The 20,495-nt window shown below is 42.5% G+C and overlaps 2 protein-coding genes across 3 annotated transcripts in view; one reads left to right on the top strand and one right to left on the bottom strand.

Moving 5' to 3' along the window:
• Positions 1–5,566, bottom strand: part of dock1 (dedicator of cytokinesis 1) — a 202,626-nt gene extending 197,060 nt beyond the window's left edge. For both annotated transcript variants that reach the window (XM_084671137.1, XM_084671138.1), the window contains exon 1: positions 5,401–5,566. In XM_084671137.1, the coding sequence (XP_084527263.1) occupies positions 5,401–5,443 (43 nt within the window). In that variant the 5' untranslated portion in view covers positions 5,444–5,566. The remainder of the gene's footprint in view (positions 1–5,400) is intronic.
• Positions 5,567–7,631: 2,065 nt separating this feature from the next.
• Positions 7,632–20,196, top strand: c13h10orf90 (chromosome 13 C10orf90 homolog). Its single transcript, XM_084670293.1, has 10 exons — positions 7,632–8,395; positions 9,380–9,452; positions 11,512–11,603; positions 12,488–13,781; positions 14,902–15,057; positions 15,356–15,486; positions 15,658–15,829; positions 16,849–16,912; positions 17,924–18,023; positions 19,128–20,196. The coding sequence occupies exons 1-10, from the start codon at positions 7,793–7,795 to the stop codon at positions 19,164–19,166; spliced, it is 2,724 nt and encodes a 907-aa protein (XP_084526419.1). The 5' UTR covers positions 7,632–7,792; the 3' UTR covers positions 19,167–20,196.
• Positions 20,197–20,495: the final 299 nt, after the last annotated feature.

Below are 20,495 nucleotides of genomic sequence, written 5' to 3'. Positions count from 1 at the left end.
ATTGTTGCAAATCGTATTATGTAATTAAATGGCCCTGTCTCCTGTCTGGCCCCCCAATGGTGGAATCAACTCCCCACCTCCATCAGAGACACTGACTGTCTCCCCACCTTCAAGAAAAGGCTTAAGTTAGGCTTAACTTGTTCCAGGAGCACAAAGGTACTTAGGAATGATTTGCTGGACCTGATGTTAGTTTCCTCCAGGATCACAATGACTTTTATTGAGAGACGTGTTGCTCTTGTTGGTTAGTTGTAACTGATTAAAAATGATTGTACTCGCTGTGAAATATTATACTGTTGCTTGCTCTACAGGTACACTCTTGCACTTTTTGAGGTTCATGTTGTTTAATTGTATCGTAATTAACTACATGCTCTTATGGTTCTTCCCTTTGGCACTTGTTTGGTTTTTCACAATGTATGCTTCATGTTTTGGCTACCCGCAATGTTTGGGGCTATCTCGTTGTTTTGACCAGTGACTTATGCACTTTTGTAAAGCCCCTCTTAGAAGTCGCTTTGGATAAAAGCGTCTGCTAAATGAATAAATGGAAATGGAAAAATAAACTATTTGTTATTTGTTTGTTGCTATCAACAGTTAGCACTATTGGTGCACGCAATAAGAAAGGCAGTTCATTACACTACGGGGCAACTCAACTACTGCAATTAATGTCATTGTATAGTTTAGTAAACAATAACCACGTAAAGCAGTAAATAGTGATGCTGTGATGGTGGAACCAACCTTCTATCAACAGACTCAGAGAAGTTTACTACTACAGCCTGCACGTCAATTTCAGATGCCTCTAAAATACGTTTGGAAGGGACACCCTCTCCTCATAGAGCAAGTTTAAGTTTTACAGTCATGGTCATTCAATGCTTCATCTTAATTTACAAACCAGATGGTGACAGTTTGAAGAGTCGTTCTGGCACCAAGAGAAAATATCGAAATTTCTGTCAGCGGGGAGTAACTATCGAGGACAGCGTGAGATCACTTATGCAGTGATTAAATTAAATAATGTATTGTGTCTTATAAACCCAAGCACAGCAAGCATGGGGTGCAATCTTCTCAGACTTAGAGAAAGAAAGCTAGGCCCATAGTTTAGGAGCTCATTCCCTTTCTGAGAGAACAACAGCAAAGTCATTGTGACCTCCACAGTGTGAGTGCATGTACTGGGGGAGGGCCAACGTTAGTATGATTGAATGAAAACATCAAATCCAAACTAAGATGGTTTTGCGGGTACAGCATTAGAATATCAATGAACAAAAAAGTCAATTAAAATGATTTAGACTTTTAATTAAAGTTAAATAGGCAAAACAGAGAGTGACTACAAAATGTGAGTAACTAAAAAGGCAAACTATAAACCTTGTATGAACTGATATGATCAGTTCCTCTCAGTTCTGGGTTTTAACCACTATCTATTTTAAATATAGACTAACTTGTTAAGACAGTCGCTGTCATAATGGTGACAGGCCCTCTTATAGACAATGTTGACTGGAGCGTGAGAGAAAGAGGAAGATCACACAGCAAGTGGAACTCTGTCCGACCACAGTGCAAACAACACAGCTGCACGACGTGAGAAAGTCTCAGCCAGGTCATGGCCACAGGTGGATGTGTCCATGACCTAATGATGATGTGATGTATAGAGCGGTTGTATGGCTCAATACGTCAATTAAACAAATGAGAAGGACACTATCAAAACACTTCCTACCACAATTTGTGGTCTTAGAAAACATGTATTCATACCTAAAAATATAGAGAGATAATTCCTCTCTCTATACAGTAACAGCTGCCATATAAACCAACAAAAGTCATTTCACGGTAAGTAAAAGTCTATCACTAAGACTGGGTTATTGCTTTAATATTACTCATCCCTGTGACTACATGACACCCAATTTGTGGGTGGTAGATGGTTTGTTTCAGTTTATACATAGGGCTTGACGAATCAGTCATTGGCTGAAGACACGACAGTTTATATATTCCCTCCCAATGTGTTGTGCTTAAGTGGCTGTAGGAAAAAGTCAAGACTACAGGTTTTAAACCAAACCGGCATTCACTCTGCAAAACAATGCCGAAGGTCAACCAGATTCCTGCCTCTTTCTATTCATAGCAACACTTGAGATAAGATTGTGTGTGTGTACTATTGTCCTGACTGGAACTGTAGCCCCTGTGTAGGCTGCATGGCGGGAACTGATCTGAAGGAAGTGTCATTTCCTTATCTGGCAGCTCTGCAACCCGGACTTGACTTCAGCCAACAAAATAAAACAGGTTCAGTAATCAAGTAAGCCAAACACGCAGCTAAACCATTTTAAGCCGGGTCTGCTCTAAGAATACTTTGAATACTTTCATGACTACAAAAGTTCTAAGGAGGTCCTTTCTTAAGTGTCAGGAATACTGATACATAACCAATTTGAGTGTCCCTTATGTCTGAGATCCTCCAGGTCTTCTAGACTTAAAGCTCCACAACCCTCTTTCTTAGGGGTTGCCTCAATCCTACTGATTGGACATAGTGTGCAATATAACCCACTCTTTAAAGGATCAGGAAACTGATCATTCATCCCATAACAAACATCTGAAGATCCAGGCTTCTTACAGCTCCTCTCGACTAAGACATGTGAGAGGCCATGCTCCTAAAATGTCTCTGAGTCATACTGGCTTTGCTAGTGTAACACCAAAGAAGCTGTGGATCTGAATTTAACTGAAGGGTCGCAAGGTTGATTTGAGCATCCCTTTGACCGCTTCATCATTGATGTTTTAAGTCCACAATCATAGTTCGGGACCTGACACTCATTATTCATTTGGATTTGACTCGAGTGCACAACAAGGTTTATAACGCACCTGTTCTTTATGACGACAAATATGTGGGTATGGGAGCATCAGGAAGGTAACGGTGCATTCACACTGCAGCGTTTTTTACCGCTCTGCACCGCTGGCCTTCCCACAGTGCACCACGCTCGGGGGTGTGTTAGAAAAGTTAATACAGAGTTGTAGTTCTCCAAGGTCACTGTTGTAGTTTGTGTAAAACGGTGTCATGGACAAGTGTGCAGACTTGGGTTCATGTACTTACAATATCGATCATTATTGATATAAATATAGGTGCTCCTGTCTCAATCAAAATACAGCTTTTACACGGCATGATGCAAGGAATCAGATACGCTGACTAGATGTTGCATGATCTTGTCAACTAGGCTATAGGCTACAGTACTGTACAGCACTTCAAACATTTTTCCGGTAACGTTCGTTATGGCCACTACACATTTACTGTATGGCTGACTGCCAACCAGCATTTCAACGTTGAATGTCAATCGTGTGCTGGGTAAACTAGACTACTGCAGCTAAACTAGTACAACATGCAGCTAGCACAGAAGAAAGTTAGAGCTAGTTACGTACTGTAGCTAGCTAAAGTGACGAGACTGAATTTAACACACCAGGTACACCGACAACCTCGGCAACCCTGCGCCAGGTATACATTTTTTGTTAACGTCTCTTTAATCGTACAGAGGCTATGTTACAAGAAACAAGAAACCAACCCAATTGGCCAACGTGGGCGTTTTCACGCTCCTCATTTACATAAAGTTGAGAAAATCCAACTTTCGACGCCCCGCTCGCCTTCCCACAATGCCATACGCGAGCGTCAACACCTGGTTTCATTGAAAATGAATGGGAAGCCGACGCCCCGCTCTGCCCGCCCCGCTGCAGTGTGAACGCACCGTAAGCACACATTGAGACCACATTGTTTCAGATTGTTCATGCTTTTCAGATGAGGTGGGAATTTTATATACTAACATACTAATAAAATCTGTTCTGAATTACATTTACATTTAGCAGACGCTCTTATCCAAAGCAACTTACAGTAAGTACAGGGACATTCCTCCCGAGGCAAGTAGGGTGAAGTGCCTTGCCCAAGGACACAATGTCATTGGGCACCGCCGGGAATCGAACAAACAACTTTCTGATTAATAGTCTGACTCCCTAACCGCTCAGCCATCTGATCCCCATCTGATCAACCATCGGAATTAATTGTTTTCCCACTCCAGGATAGGATACAAAGTATTTAGACCTCTGCTAGGTCTGACAAGTTGAAAGCAAGCTTGTGAAAAACCCCAAAACAGCTCTGAAAGGCTTAATGGGAACATTCTTTTATTTTGGAGTGGCAACCATGAATGACCTCACTAAGTCTGCTCACTCCATCTATGCACCTAGATATTATTTTTGTTGACAGAAAGTTCAAGAAGATAGCCTATGTAGGGAAATAATTCCAATTGAAAAACAGCAGACATTTTTTTAAGTGAGAGCCTCCTTAACACTCAGAGGTAATCAAAATAAACCTACTTTACTCTACACTTGAAAAAGGAAACATACAGCTACACATAAACTTAGATACAAAAAAATCATACCAGAACTTCTGCCGAAACAGAAACTGGGCTTCTCTGTGGATGATAATAGAAAGGTCTCAAAGACTGCTCATTAAGTGCAGTGTGGCCGACACAGGATATTTTCAAACTAACGTGTACTTCCAACCAATATGCCTACTCTGTCTTCAGTTCACTTGACTAATAGCTTTCATAATATTAGAAGTTATGATCAACGTGTTCATCTAGACATGATAAAATAGACAATGATCCGGCAATGATAGCTAATCCTTGGTAGGATCCTTGGTTTAAGAAGCTACCCCTTTCCCATGCCTGACTCCGTAGGTAACGTCTGGAAGTGGGTGGCAATGTGTGCTACCAAGTTAAAAACCTTATTACAGTTTGGCTATTAGCATCTACAGCAGTTACGTTTTTGGAGATTGATTATTTTTATAGCTAGCAAATTATAAATGACAGAGAGCTGTTGAGTAACAATGGAGTTACAAAGGCCTAATATTCAGTACAGAGTAGGGACGGTTAGCACACTGCAAATGAAAACAGAGGTTGCAACAACATGCTTGGAAGATATTTAGTACTGTCAGTCTTCAAAACAATATGGTCAGTGTCAAGTTCTGTAGGTCTAGTCGAGAAGGCGTGCTCGATCTTCTCAAAACGGGCAGTAACAAGTCTATCCCACGATTTCTAGCTTGGGCAGGCCCCACCACAGGAAACACTGTTGCAACTAGGCGCGCCTTTGACAATTCCCAATGCACACAGTACGCTGGCTACACTCACAAAAGGCAGGGATTCCTTACTTCGCCTTCATGCAAACATGTTGACAAACCTGTTTCAACAATATATTAATCGTATCCCAGTCACAATCTTCAGGAACATAAACAACTAAACAATACGTGATTCAAGCCAATACTGTTGGAATGAAGACAGCCTACACAGCACTAGGATTTAGGACGTATCAAAACCATTATTCCCTAACTTATCCAATCTGATGTGAAGTAGCATGGAGAAGCTAACGAGAAAGCATGAAAAGTTTCTTACTTACCAACACCATACTTTTCTTTTTTGGTAGGTACCCAGCGAGACATTCTCAATTGCGTAAAACGTTTCCCAGTGCAGTGGCTATAAAATATTATTCCTCCGTTTTCTTTACACTTTTTGTTCTTACTGTGAGTGAAGAGAGCCACATCGGACGGCCATTTTCAACCACTGACAGGATGCTCCACAAGGGGGTACAAATTCAACACGACACAAAACTTTTTTGTTGTGATGTAGCTGGCCACTGGACTATATAATTGAAGTCCTATTTGTTTATTTTCCACATAAGTGAAGACATTTTGCATTTATTATCTGTTTTTGTTTTCAACTGTGTTGGAACATTTATGATTTCAAAATCAAATCAAAATGTATTTGTATAGCCCTTTTTACAAGCCATGTCAAAGAGGGCTTCACATACGCCCATAGAACTGCCCCTCAACCAACTTAAACCCTCAAGATTTGATCAGTAAAGGTTTACCAAACTTTTCAAAAAGGTATAGCCTAAAATAAGACGTAGTTTTTTTTTGCCACCTATTGAGAAACCAAGGGATGTCGTGCATTAAGATATAAAGGATGACCCGTTCATTAATTGAAGTATCGATAGACACAATCTGTGTGGCAGGTTACTCAAGCGATGGATTATTTCTAGCAGTTCTCTGTCTTCTATCATTCAGTCATACAAACACACACACATTCTCCAGTGTGTCATCCTCCATTGACATCCTTTTCCCTAAACCCTTTAATGATGAGCTGAGGTACCCTCATGTTTTGAGCTGTGCAATGTTGATCTGAGGCAGGGTTGTCCCTCAAAGCTCAAAGCACGGAGACACATCAGAGAGATACACCCGGGCAGTGCACACCAATGAACCTGCTGATGTTTATTTAAGTTAATCTAAAAACTGCCATCCTTAATAACTTATCAGAGAAAACTTTCCCCCATAACTTAGAATACCAATATTTTGTTGCTTACAGCAACCGTTTCCAATAGCTTTGCTGAAGAAGAAAAAAGTAGAAAGTGGTTAAAGATTATTCCAGCAGAGGGCATTACAGCTCATTCAGTTCAAGATTGAAAGATTACCCACAAAAAGGGTTATTCTACTGCCTTTTATGCCACATGAAAGGTGAAATTTTGAGCATCATTTTACATAGATTCCATGGCAGGAATATTTTATTTTGTTATGTACAATAATTATTAACCAAGCCTTTAAAATACAATGGTGGGCTGAGTGTTAAAAATAGAAAATATGTCAAAATAGATGTAAGAGGAGAATTACTCTTTTTTAGACACAGAGCATTACAAAGCCACTGGTATTATCTGACCTTAAAGAGGCAATCAAAACATTTTAGACAGCCTATTTACTTAGTTACAAATAACAACTGAAGCATTGAATATAGCTGAACATAGCCTGTAGATATATTATGAAGTCTCAAAAAAGTCTTGGGACAAGCCTTGGAGCCCGTTCATCAGGCTGTCTTTGAGGAATCACATGGAAGGGCTAGAGAGCTGGAGGACAGGGGTGCTTCATCAAGCACCAACCACGAGACCCAGGGAAGAAAAGCAGTCTTGTCTGGAGATCTGGGACAATGGCAAAGAGGAAGAAGTCTAAAGTATAAATCATGAAAGAATTTGGTGAGTTTTTGAAAATATGTAAAGATCATTAATGAATTGTGGTCCATTACATGTTTTGGGTGACAAAGTGGTAAATTGGTTTGTTTCGATACAGCATACACTATGTATCTCTCCTATGTGTCCCTGAATTTTGTGTCTGTGAACTTAAGGTAGATGAAAAACCTATGTCTTTTGTAAAAAATTATTTTTTGTATTCATTTCTCTCTCTGTCTCTCTGTGTATATCTATCTCCCTCTGTCTCTCTCTCCCTCTCTCTTCTCCTGCTATTGGATGCTTGTTCCTCTCCTCAGTAACTCTTTTGTTTGGTCAAACCATCCCACACTGTCACACATGGCTGACTGGAGACAGGACCAGTAGCACCTCTTTCTTCTTAAGACCTAGCAGGAATGATATATCTCAAACTGTGACAACTAGGACACATCTGAAGGATATAAAGGTACATTTAAAAGTATTTACAAGTTTTGCTGTGGAATTTTCTAAGATTTCAGCCTTCCTTTTTATAGTGTGGGATTGCAGTCTCAAAGAAAGAAGGTAGCCACTGCTGATCTACTTTTTATTCCATTTGAGAATTTTCTAATGATGAAACTGTTATGTTTGTTTCTTAGTTCATTGAGTTGAAAGTCTGACTTGGCTGGATTTCCTGACAAATGCTTTTCTGGAATGCCTCTCGGTAACCAGGGGAGTTATTTTCATTAATACTGACAATAAAGGTCCTCTGCCTGGGGGTTGAAACCGGAGAGCTTCTTTGTGGTTACCTGAGACCAGCAGAATGGCTGTCCGAAGGCCAGCTGGCCACCTGCGCAGAGCTGCTGGCTGGAGGAGCTCAGGGGATGAGACCTACTGGGAGGGCCTGAAGTCTGAGGTGGAGGTGGTCCCCTGTGGCACCCCGACCCAGCGTGTCCCCCAGCCCCAGAGTGAAATTGAAGGAGCACAGAAGGACGCTTGGATGCAGCAGCTGGAGAGGATGCAGTGCTGCCATTCTGGAGGCCCTGCCTGTGATCAAAGGGGACCTTTTTACAACAAAAATGCATCCCTACCGAGCCTTTCCACTGAGCAACTTGGATCTTTCCAACAATCACCATATCAGGGTGTTCCGTACATGAACAGTGGGGATCTCTCTTCACGTGGGGTCCCCAGCTTGTGTGATATTTCACCAGCAGGCAGCCAGGGCTCCCTCAAAGATGAACTGTTCCACAATCCAGAGCGTCGAGGGAGTTGGGAAAAAGCCTCTATCAAGCAGGCCCCTGGGAAAGAGCAGGCCAAACTCAGCTCTCTTGCCCCAGTTAGAATAGGCTGGCTGCCAATCCAAAGGAACATCACAGTGGCAGATTCTCCTGGCCAAAACTCTTACCTGGAGAACCCTGTCAGCCAGGTAAGACCTGCTGCTTCCGAGGCTGTTAGGACCTGTAGCATGTGTTGAGACCATATGTTTATCTTGGTGGTATAAAACATTTTGGAGCAGCACTTGAATATTGTCATAGAATGGCCTGTGACCAGATGAATGGCTCAAAATCTCTGTTCTTGGGCTGTGCAGTGGAATATCTCAAATATACAACTCAAGTTTGAATCACAATAACACTTTTGCACCGGGGGTGGGGTGGGGGGTGGGGGGTGGTGGTGCTGTAAGCAATGCTACTTACACAGTCTCGGTTTTCAGGTGCAGATGCATCCACAGAAAATATTGTCTGATTTACAACATTGGCACTGGATTCCTGTCAGCCATTCTGATTATGATGCTAAACAGAGAACGAGAGAGGAAGGAGAGACAGAAACAGAGAGCTCGGGACCTCAGGGTAAAATACAGAGTGATGGAGCTGTTGGTGAATGGTGCCACGGAAGGCAGACACTAACAAAGACACCACTGAGAGTCATTAGTAGTCAACACTACCACATACCCGTGGAGGAGGCCTGGCTCTGGCACTGTGTAAAAACTGCTTACTCTGCAGAATCTCAGTGCCTTCTCAACAGCTTTACAACCAATGTGGAGCAACCACCGAGACAGAGCTTAGCTCTCTTTGATTGTCCGTGCCCAAATCAAGAGCAAAGTCAATGACTGTTTACCAATACAGCTTTTAAATTAACGTCTTGTCACAAGTCCAGCATTCTCAGCATTCATGATTAGTCCTTGTCTCATGGGAAATACTCTATGTGACCTATGTCATGGACTTTAGATTTACTGTGATGCTCATTTGTAAGTTGGTCTGAAGTTCTTTTGAAACTCAACATATTTTGTGTACAAAATGGTGGGGAAAAAATGTTTTGTGGGTGGGGGACAATCACAGTCATTTTTTATGTTAAGGTTATCTCCTTGTAGTAATGTATAATTTCTCTGCCTTCCGTTTGTTCCGTTTTCCAGTTGAAATTAAAACAACCCATCACCCCAACCTTCCTGAAGAATCCTGGCAAAGAGAATGGCTTCAGACACACGGGTACGTGAGGTTCAGCTAAGTCCAAACACTACTAACTAGCTTTCTTTTTGCCTTGACTACACACATAGCAAAAGCAACTAAAATAGCTGGAGATGGCTTGGGTGTTCACTTCAGAACCGACTTGCCAATGTGTTGGAAGGGCCTTCACAAATGAAACCAAGAGTTGGTCCCTGTCCTCCCAGAGATGAAAGACAATCCCCATAAAATGCATTTCAAATAGAGCCCGTTCCATCTGCTTTATGTAATATCAAAGAGAATGATGTTTAGCAGATATGGGCACTGTAAGATTAAGAGCATAAAGGAAGGAGAGGGCAAGGGGGATTGCTGAGCAAATGAGAGAGAAGTCCTTCGAAGCTAATCTTTGACAACAAGCCTCTCTTCTCCAGATATCTCAATCCTGCTCTTTTCAATATCACTTCTTTTTCACACATTGATTATCATGGCAGGGTTTTAGCTGCTAACCCAAATTATAGCAATCTAGAACTCAACAGAATAGGAGAGTAAATTTTTTTTTTTTTTAATCAGAGTCTTGGCCCAGAGTAGACTGTAGCAGTTTAAAACCAACATGGTTATATTTTTCTGATTCCAAATGAACCGTCGATGATCTACCTTTTACGTAAAAGCGGATCATTCTTATTCCCTTTCAGCTTGTTTCAGAGAAACATTTGTCACATGAACACCTTATACATATTCATTGTACAGACACTCAAGTCTCATGAATATGATGCTTCTCATTGTAATGAAGTCCCAGAAATGCTTCTGCATTTCCGTCAATCAGGTGGGGAGCTATGAATATGCATGTTGGAAGTATCTCCAAGAAGATGAACATAGCATGATTGTACATGCTTCACTGGACATGTCTGACAACATAAGGCTTTGGGGTCTGGAGAGAGTTGAACGTGTTGATGAGAGGCCTACTGAGCAGACTGTTGGAGAGGGTTAGGGTTAGGAAAGGGTTCAGTCATACATCTCTCACATGTTACAGGGCCCTGTGCTGTGAAAACAAATCAAAGACCGTTGAAAGAGACATCAACATATTTTTTAAATCAACCAGGAAATTCAGTATTTCAGGTTTTATTCACAGTCATCATCAAACTAGTGCTTTCTTTTTGTGGTAAACAAAGGACCTCAGGAGATCCTACTGAATACATGATTGGTAATATAGGAAATATGGATTACCAATAGCTATTCACCCACTTTCCAGTATCAGGATTTTGTCATGTTAACCATGTTCAGTAGATCAGGTATTCATTCATTTAAATTGGTCTGAAGTTCATGTCACCTGCCTTCCTTTAGCGATTTCTTGTGACATTCTACATTGTAACCTAGAATTCCTTTACGTAACTGTCTCAACCAGCAATATACCCGCTACCTAAAATTGTACCAAGCAGTTTATGCCAGTGTGTCAGATTCTATTTGCACAAGTCTTCAAGTGTTACCCCCAACTTGCCTGCACATCACCATGGTAACTGCAGAAGCATGTTTTGGAGGTTGCCTTGAATTTCACATTTAGTGGGATTTTATTAGGATTAAATGACAGACGGACGGATAGAGGTTTGGACAGACCAACAGCTAGAGACAGACAGACAAGCAGACAGACAGACAGACAAACAGACAGACGGACAGACAGACAGACAGACAGACAGATAGATAGATAGATAAATAGATAGATAGACAGACAAGCAGACAAAGAGACAGACAGATAGATAGATAGATAAATAGATAGATGGACAGACAAGCAGACAGAGAGACAGACAAGCAGACAGAGAGACAGACAAGCAGACAGACAGACAGACAGATAGACAGACAGACAGACAGACAGACAGACAGACAGACAAGCAGACAAGTAGACGGGCAGAGAAAACTGCAGTCTTCCCATGAGGTGCTACTGGAGTGGCCCTTCCTGCTGGGAGAATCCCTCCCTTGTGCCAACGTCAGTTATTGACAATGTCAACACTCCACACGGAAATAGGAATGTGTGCTTGTGTGTTTGTGGGAGTGTGCGTTTATGTGTCTGTCTTAAAGCAAACTACAGGTTTTTGTTTTTCTTTCTACACAGACGGAGCAGAAGAGAGGAGTCAAGCAAGACCCAATCCCATGAGTGTGAGGACATGGTGTCTCCCAGATCAAGAGACTCACACTGATCCACAGGTAAATTACTTTGTGACATGATATTTTGTTGTTTTTAACATACTCTTCGGAAGCAGGCAACAAGCACAGTTGTAACAATGTAATTAGCTAGTTAGACACAGGCAGTTTGTTTTCCATAAACACAGGAAGGAAAAAATTATGTAATTCATTAAGACCATTTTCTATTTTATACTTAATTTGCCTATCCATGTTAGTACCATACACCAGAGCATTCGTTTTGGATTTGTTCAGAAAGCAGTCAAGTCAAGTCTGTTTTATTTATAGAGCACATTTAAAAACAGCCAATGCCAACCAAAGTGCTGTACAAAATCATCAAATAGTATAGGGCAGAACAACAATAAATACAGACAAACAACACAATTACAGTGAGCACGAGTGACCCTAAACTTACTCGGAAGCCAAAGAATAAAAATATCAGAATATCAGAAAGCAGAGCATACAAAAGTCTGCTTAAACTGACTGTGTGTGTACTGTGATACTGTATCCGTTTTACAGTTTCTCCTCAATAAACTTTTGTAGAAACCACTGTTGGCTCAGGCTTCTGGTCTCCCCCTCCCACCTGCAGACTAGATATTCTATATACCGTCTCATTGCTATTCAGAGGAAGGTTTGGGGTTTTAAGTCACGCTGTGCGCTGGCTATGGAGGCTGAAACCACTGCGGCTGCTTGCTAGTGGGGCATGACTGCATCGTGCATAGAGAAACAGTCATATGACAGGAAAACACACAGGCAGTATTGAAGGACAACATGGCCAAGTCACTGCTGAAGCGATCCTTCATAAAGAAAGATGTTGACACAAGTGTGAACTATTGCAATACAAATAGTAGTATTAGATATTAAAGTGTATTTTTGCATACTGTCTCTTGTCATCTCTTCCCACAAAGGTTTCTGACAAGGGATGCCACACCTTAGCAGAGGGGAACAGGCTGCTTAATTGGCAGGCTTTAAGGAGGGGATGGACCATTAATAGGACATCACCCATGAGTGGTGGAACTCAACCGAATGACCATCACAGTCGGACTCAACCAGAGTCCCACAGCAAAAGGCCTCTGCACAGAAAGACAAGTGGAGAACCGTGCGGAACAACTGCCCCTACTCACAGAGCAGTGAGCCTCCTCAACCCTCCCACACTCTCACACACACAGACCCCCTCTGCTGGGACAGCTCTTGTCCCAAAGTCTACTACCAGCTTCTCCTCCATCACCATCTCCTCCAGGAAGGTGACCAGGACATCCAGCCTTCCTGGATCCAGTCGCCCCTCCAGCCCTGGTGAGCAGCCTAGCTTCCACTCCTCGTCATCTCGTCCCCGGGCCCCCCTTCCCTCGGAGCCCCACTCGCCTGACCACACCACCCTCAGGCAGGCCAGCATAGTCAAGGTGGCAGAGCACAGGATGAACCCGTGCTCCCCTGTTGTTCTTTTGAATGGGCCCCAGGGCCCCAGAACCCCCGTCTCCTGTGAGCCCCAGAGGGACCACAGCTGTGAAGTGGTGGTGAGAAGGAGGAAGGCCACCATCATTAAGGTGACTGAGCACAGGGAGCGCTACAGTGCTGGCAAGGGGGGGTTGGGGAGCAGGCAGACTGAGTACAGGCACAGTTACACAGAGGGGGTGTACAGAGAAAACAGCCTCTGGCAACAAGGCTCATTAGAGTCTCCAGACCACAATGACGCACCCTTTTATAAACATCTAGAACATTCTCCAGAAAGTACAAACTCTTCTTCAAGCCCAAACGGGGCCACTACAGTTTACCCAAGAGAGCCAGAGAGTGGATCCACCCTCCACAGGTCTACCCTGTGTCTGTACGTCACCGGCTCCTCCACCAACGACACGTCCACAGAGAAGGTGAACAGGGCGAGGTCAGTGAAGGCCAGGAGACCTGTAAGCTGCTACGCCAGCATGTTTGGACACAGTGAACCTAGCCCGGAGATGATTGGCACACAAGCTCCACCCAGGAAATGGAGCGTGGAACTTCCTGGAGAGATGCATACTGACTCTGTCAAAGACACTGCCATTGGACTGGACAGACATGCTGCCTTTGGATTCCCTATCAGTGCAGGGACAGAATTTAGCAACACAGGTCACCCAGTGGCAGAGACAGCAACAGCTCCACAGCAACAACAGAAACTCCAGGCAGAAGTAAGAAGCCAACCCCCTCCACTCACTCTCATCCAGGCCCCAGGTACAGTAGAGTCTCACTGCACCAGTCTACTGTCAACACTCAAGCATCGCTTTCTCTGATCTTCAAGAGGTTCTGAGTGTACAGTTTCTCTTCAAAGATATTTCTGTGTGTGTGTGGCTTTGTAGGTATCCACACTTCTGAATGCTGGCACTGAACTTGGGTTTTATTTGGTCTTTCACGTTTGATGTATAATTGATAGGTATTATTGTATTGTATTGGGAGTACTCCTCTCTCTTCACCAGGGCCTTTCATTGGATATCTGCTTTGGCAGCCCATTGTCAAATAACACCAACTGTAAGCGGGGGCCGCCGCCCACAGATTCTCTCTCTGTCTTGCATTCTCCCTCTCTCTTTCTCTCTCCCACCCTATCTCTCATTTTCACCTTCTTTCATTTTCCCACACATCGTTTTGCATGCATAATCTATTCCCAGCCAGCTTTCCCAGGCAGCATCAGGGCTTCCAGGGGAATCAAGATCTGTTAGAAATGTAGAGAGAACTCAGAAGAAAGATCTGTTCTCTCCTCCATTCCTAGTGATAACCTATTGAACAATGCCTATTTTTAAGCACAAGTCCTCAATTGCAGTTTCAACTCCAACTGGGTTTTAAACTGTGATGAATTTCAAAATGTCCAAAAGTTACAAAAGCAATCCATTCACTTGAATAAGTCATAGGACATAAGAATTATCTGCTGTGTTCATGTTTGCTTATTTGTAATGTCGCTACTGTGCATGAAATTATTAATGAAGCTTTAATCATGCTTATTACAGTAATAATTTAATTAATAAAGCTGCCGGGCACATTATCTAAAGTAAATATTTGATATTGGTCGAGTTGCGAAATGTGTCAGGTGAATTGTGTTTCTCAGCTGAATTTTCCAGATGGTTTGTGTGTTGTTTAGTCATCCTGTTGTCTTCATAAGGAGTTGCTTGGTCATCGTTTGGTAAGAAAAGCAAAAACAGCAGGAAGACAACATCCACCATCTCCCTATCATTTTGCTGATTTCATTTTTAATTCTGTTGTTTGAAGTCTCTATGGACTCATCCTTTCCCACAAAAGCTTCTTTTGTGTTCTCAACCCCCCCCCAGTCCACAGTGTGTAACAAACGTTGTGACTGTCTCAGAACCCAGGTCACAGCAGTCTCCAGAGCATATCCTCGCCCTCAATGCCGCTGCCGTCATAGCCAATATCAAACTCCAAACACAACTGAGCAAGAAAGCAACACCAAATGGCATTTCTGCAAAGGAATCAAACTCATCGCCCTTGGGAAATATACTCGGTATTATTACCCTTTCTTAGCTAGGAGGTAATGAGTTTCTCATTACTCATCCATCAAGTATGGATCTTTAAGACAATTAACCAAAAACAGAGAACTTTCCAAATGTCACAAGTATGAAGGGATGTCAGAACTGAATGCTAGGGTAAAGGTCTTTCTTTGTGTTTCTAGGGTTTTTATGAGAAGTTATAAGTTAAGGGGCATGACAGACGTTGGTGAAGCCTTGATGTACCATCAGGAGCACTGATGGGAAAATTGCGACTGCACATGTCTAAGCTCCTTCTTTCATTTCTTTCCACAGTGAGGGGTGTAGCTACCTGTGAAAACCCAAGGACCAATCACAACAGGGTCCAACAAAATCCGGGTGTTGCTCCAATCCCTTCACGCCTCAACACACCTATAAAGAGCCCAGCCAAAGCACTTTCTCTCCGGGCAAGTTCCCCAGAAGTGTCAGCGTTCATGAAACTCTCTGATGAAATTGTCTTCACCAGATGGAAGAGTCCGGCAGCGTGTCCATCCGAGGCTGTGGAGTTCTGCAGGGGTCTGTCCCTGGCCCAGGGCTGTTGCACTGTCTCATTGGGCTAATGTCTGTGCTTCTGGCAGGAGGCTCTGGAGCTGTCTAGACCTGACTTCATCAGTCGCTCCCAGGGAAGGCTGAGGGAGCTGGGGAGACGGGCCCTGGAGAGGAGGGAGCTCCAGCACTCTTCAGACCCACAGCCAGAGAACGCGCTCAGGCACAAGAGAGGACACTGCACCAGGCCCAATCCTCAGAGTGGTAACCCATCTCTCACTTTACTCTCTCTCTCTCTCTCTCTCACTTTACTCTCTCTCTCTCTCTCTCTCTCTCTCTCTCTCTCTCTCTCACTTTCTCTCTCTCTCTCTCTCTCTCTCTCTCTCTCTCTCTCTCTCTCACTTTCTCTCTCTCTCTCTCTCTCTCTCTCTCTCTCTCTCTCTCTCTCTCTCTCTCTCTCACTTTCTCTCTCTCTCTCTCTCTCTCTCTCTCTCTCTCCCTCTCTCTCTCACTTTCTCTCTCTCTTTCTCTCTCTTTCTCTATCTCTATCTCATACGCACCTTTTTCAATATCTCTCTGCAGTGTAGCTCTTTATCTCTCTCTGTCTGTCTCTCACTTTCTCTTTGTGACAGCCATTGTCCCTTTGCAGCTGTGATGGCAGTATGCCAAGCACATGCACACAAACACAGACACACACATACACACAGCTCTCTGCACATTTTACGAACACAACGCCCGCTGTATATGACATCATAGAAATGAGATGTCCAGCCACAGTTGGTGCACTTGCAGACTTTCACTTACAGATCTATTCTGCTATTGAGAAATATGTAACCTTCAGAATGACTGGCATCTCTATCCCGTAGAAATATTGTAGTGACCTTCAGATGTGATGAGTTGTTTATCTGTCTCTACACAGTGTTCTATCTGATGTACGGATATCCCAGCAGAGTATGGAGGTTTAATGGAAAATGTGAGGCGTCAGTATATCAGATTTTATGGCATTGACTGCCCCCTGCTGGTAACAATTAACATTAATCTGAAAGAATTCCGGCCCATTGTGTACATGAGATAGTACAGAATGGATGGTGCCAGGTTTCAAGCAAGTGTATTTTCATGGTTGAAATGACTTTGCTGTTGCACCATCTTGATCAAAGTCAGATCAATCTTCTCTGGCAGTTGAGCCGAGTTGGTAAAGTGAGATTTCTTCAAGAAAAGTGAGAGTGCAGTTGTACTTGTCTTGACTGTAAGCATGTTTGTGTGCATGGGTGTGCGTTTCCCAGATAACCTTTTCAGACCCAGAGACAGAGCCATTACTGGGAAAGAGATGCATCTTAGATCCAAGCGGTGAGTTGTGATGAAGAAAGTGTTTTGTCCGTCTCTTCATAAACGAAGTGACTAAGTTCAGTTGAGTTCTGGATTTTAATAAGTATTTATCAATGTGGAGATTGGGAGAGAAAACCAGACCTCTGACAATAAATGACAACACAAAACCAGGCTTAGGTCTCAATCAAGTCTCTCTCCGCTCTGAAGGCCCGAGGACCATCTTTTATAGGGCACAAGAATGTAAACATAGATAGTGACAGTCGGGCAGTAATGACGTTACGACAGTCTCAGAGAAAGAGATTCACAGCTCCCAACACATGACCACTCAAACTACAGAGTTCATAGTTGGAGCTCTCCTTGTAGTCATGACAAGGACCATTTAGCCAGTACTTTCTCCTGATCTCAAACATCTATTAACCCTGAGACATAGACACAATCTACTCTTATTAATAGCAAGCTTACATGAGAACATACTAACTAGTATCCAATGACTAGTTCTCTTGATTAGTGAATAATGTAAGCACACAGGAAATCTAAATGTATTCCACAGTTGCCTATCCACGTTAGTACCATACACCAGAGCATTTGTTTTATATTTGTTCAGAAAGTAGAGCATACAATCTTAATTGTAATCTTAATCTTTAGTTTTATATGTTTTTCCACTCATTGTTATCACTTCATATCTGTCCTCTCTATCAGAGACAAGGCCTTGGTCATCTTTACTATAGATAGGACTACTTTTTAAAAAATAGTTCTGGAACTCAAATTGTGTTTCTGCTTGTTCATGATTTCTAAGCGTACATTACATTCCAATGTTTGTGTCATCCCAATCTAGTGAAAAATAATGAACTTGATTAAACTTAGAGTTTTTCATCTGAGAAACTGAAAGGGAGTGTTGAATGCTGACAAAAACAGATTTGTATATTCTTTCATACAGATAACAATGGCCAAAGAATTGTCATTCTCTGATAACTTCTGACATTCTATTTGGCTTTCAGCCCACATGACTGAAATATCTTGGTTTTCTGACAGGAATTATGACAACCTTCCAGAAGTAAGGAGGAAAAAGGAGGAGGAGAACAGGAGGGTAATTTCCCAGACCAACAGACAGAGAGTTGAACTGTTCAAAAAGGTAATTTGTTTATAGAGTCAGTTTTGTGTGTAAGTAGCACACTCTTCTGGTTTGACTTGCTATTCATGGCACTAAGTATCATGTGCATTGTCATAATATATCCACAACAATGTGACCCCCCACAAACAAGTAAGCAGACGTATATATTAGTTATCTGATGCTGTGCACCGAAACTTTCGGACTTCCAAAGCTTCCTGGTTTACGTTGAATCAAAGTCCACTAGAGGGTGCTATTGACATGCTTTACAATTCTCAGTTCCTTTTTAGCAGCAGTTTATGATTGGACAAGTATATTTGTCACTGGACTTCATGGTAGTTAATTGGTGTCTGACAAATATTGGGCAGATATGTTTTATCAGTGAAAAGATTTTCTACAGTCAAATGGCTGATTATCTGAGCTTAGGTATGCTCTCACACAGATCTATAGGACTATTTAGCTATCTCTGTTCCAATAAATGATGTTGGTCAGATGGTTATGTATGGTTATGAATTCAGAACTTCTGTCTGGAATTGAATCTAGTCAGAAACTATGGGCTCCTGCCTCCCACTCTTTCAAGCCCAACCCCCTCTCTCATTCTCTCTCCATCCATCGCTCTGTTCCTCGTTAAGGCCAAACTGTGAACAGTCTCATTGTGCTCTGGTGTATGAGGCCAGTGTTCTGACTGTGACAAAAGAGCTTTCACTGCCCCAGCCTCCAGAGCAGTGCCCCCGTTCGTCCGGCTGTAGACAGAGAGCCCACACACAAGCAGGCTGGCGGGCGGGTGGGCAGGCGGGTGACCAGGCGGGCACTCCAGCCACACCCTCACCGCTGCAGCCTGAGATAACACAGGGTAGCAGGCCATGTCTCAGCTCTAACACATCCTGATACAGGACACTGGAAACCTGAATGATGTGGCTGAGACGCTCCCAGATGGTGGCTTCAGGGTGTCTGCTATACACGGGCCTATTGATTCCTAGCGGGGCCTGGCAGATAGTGGTGGAGTAGAGGATCTGGCCTGGTTTTCTAGTGGACTTTGGAAGGACTTGAGGGGCACTGCGGTAGACAGGGTAACGATCTATGGCTAACCTCCAGTTATTCTATGTTTGTAAAATGTACTCTCTGCAGAAACTCCTGGATCAGATTCTTCAAAGAGGCAATGACTGAGTAACAATCGTCAAGAACTTCCTACAGTATGATACATACAGTAACCTGGCTGCTTCATGCCATCAGCTCACCCTGACATGAACTCAGAGCACTGATCAAGAGCAACACTAAGATCAGCCTAACCACAGTAGTATTCAACATAATAACCATATATCTCTATATTTAATCTAATTTTGGTTGGTTGTAATGCAAAAGAGTTTACCGGATAAATGTATATCATGTTACGATAACCAGTAAACTGTTTTCCTGCTGGTCCTAATCGAGCTCTGACAGATTTTGTCAAAATAAAGGTAGTTAGACTATGCTCTGGACAAACCATAAACATAAGTACTGTCTGTATGTCCTAACTGGTTGTTTCTGTAACAATAGTTCTTCACTTCACTGAAACCCATTTTGCAGATGATAAGCAGGGGGTCCACATCCCTTCCGTACCATCTATTAAGGAGTTGGAGGCATTTGACACCTCATAGAGACCAGTCCATCAGTACTGGTTAGAAAGAATACTTTTTTTGATCATGTAGGTCTCTATTAATTCGACAAGCTATCCACAACAGATGTGAATGTGTTGCTGTCAGATTCAAAACGGAAATGTATCTTTTTTTGCTGCTTTTATTCATGTTGCTGGCTCTCACATTGTTATGAAGTGTTCTTTAATCCATGAAACTGGATTATGTCATCTATAAAGAGATGAAAGAATGTTTTTTCCTTTCGTACGTGTGTGTGCGTGTGTGATTGTGCATGATTACCTATGTTTAGAAAGAGTTTTCCTTAAGAGCTTAATTTAATATTGGAGAATTTTTTCAGTTTATTTATTCAAATGATCTTAGGTTACACAAGACAATGCACCAAAAATATATTTCCTGAATGCTTTAATAAATATTAAATATTAAATAGTTTCATTAAATCTCTGAACAGATGTCTGCCTTCTCGGCCATCGGTATGGAGCATGTTTGCTCAATTTAAATTAATATACCGTATCGTCTTGTTGTTTTCATCTTTCTGTCTGTCAATGTTAGAGTATAATAAATTGCTGTTCAAAATGTTGACAGTATTATGTATATATTTCATTTTACTGAAGAGCTACGTAAGCAGTGACTGAACATGCTTTAAAAGACACTGCGACATGTTCAAACATTAATGCATTCAAGTTTGTATTCTGTGTGCTAGTCTCCAGTATGTCACATGCTTGCGCTCATAGACTCACAGGGAGTAAAACTCATTTACCCACGTTGTGCCTGAGGTCGAAGGTCATCAAGGGGAACTAAAGTGGACAGAGTGGTAGTGAGATTACACTGGCTGCTGGTTTCATCGCTTCACCTCTTTCCAAAA

The sequence above is a fragment of the Hypomesus nipponensis genome, chromosome 13, assembly GCF_054491055.1.
Source record: "Hypomesus nipponensis isolate SF chromosome 13, ASM5449105v1, whole genome shotgun sequence".
Classification (NCBI taxonomy): domain Eukaryota; kingdom Metazoa; phylum Chordata; class Actinopteri; order Osmeriformes; family Osmeridae; genus Hypomesus; species Hypomesus nipponensis.
Note: the sequence above shows the minus strand (reverse complement) of the source record. Positions and strands in the feature narration are given on the sequence as shown.

Excerpts from the sequence above, each read along its gene's own strand:
- c13h10orf90 (XM_084670293.1), top strand. The coding sequence starts at position 7,793 with ATGGCTGTCCGAAGGCCAGCTGGCCACCTGCGCAGAGCTGCTGGCTGG. Across the intron at positions 15,058-15,355 it reads GCCCTTGGGAAATATACTCG|TGAGGGGTGTAGCTACCTGT; the intron begins GTATTATTACCC and ends TTCTTTCCACAG. Across the intron at positions 16,913-17,923 it reads ATGCATCTTAGATCCAAGCG|GAATTATGACAACCTTCCAG; the intron begins GTGAGTTGTGAT and ends GTTTTCTGACAG.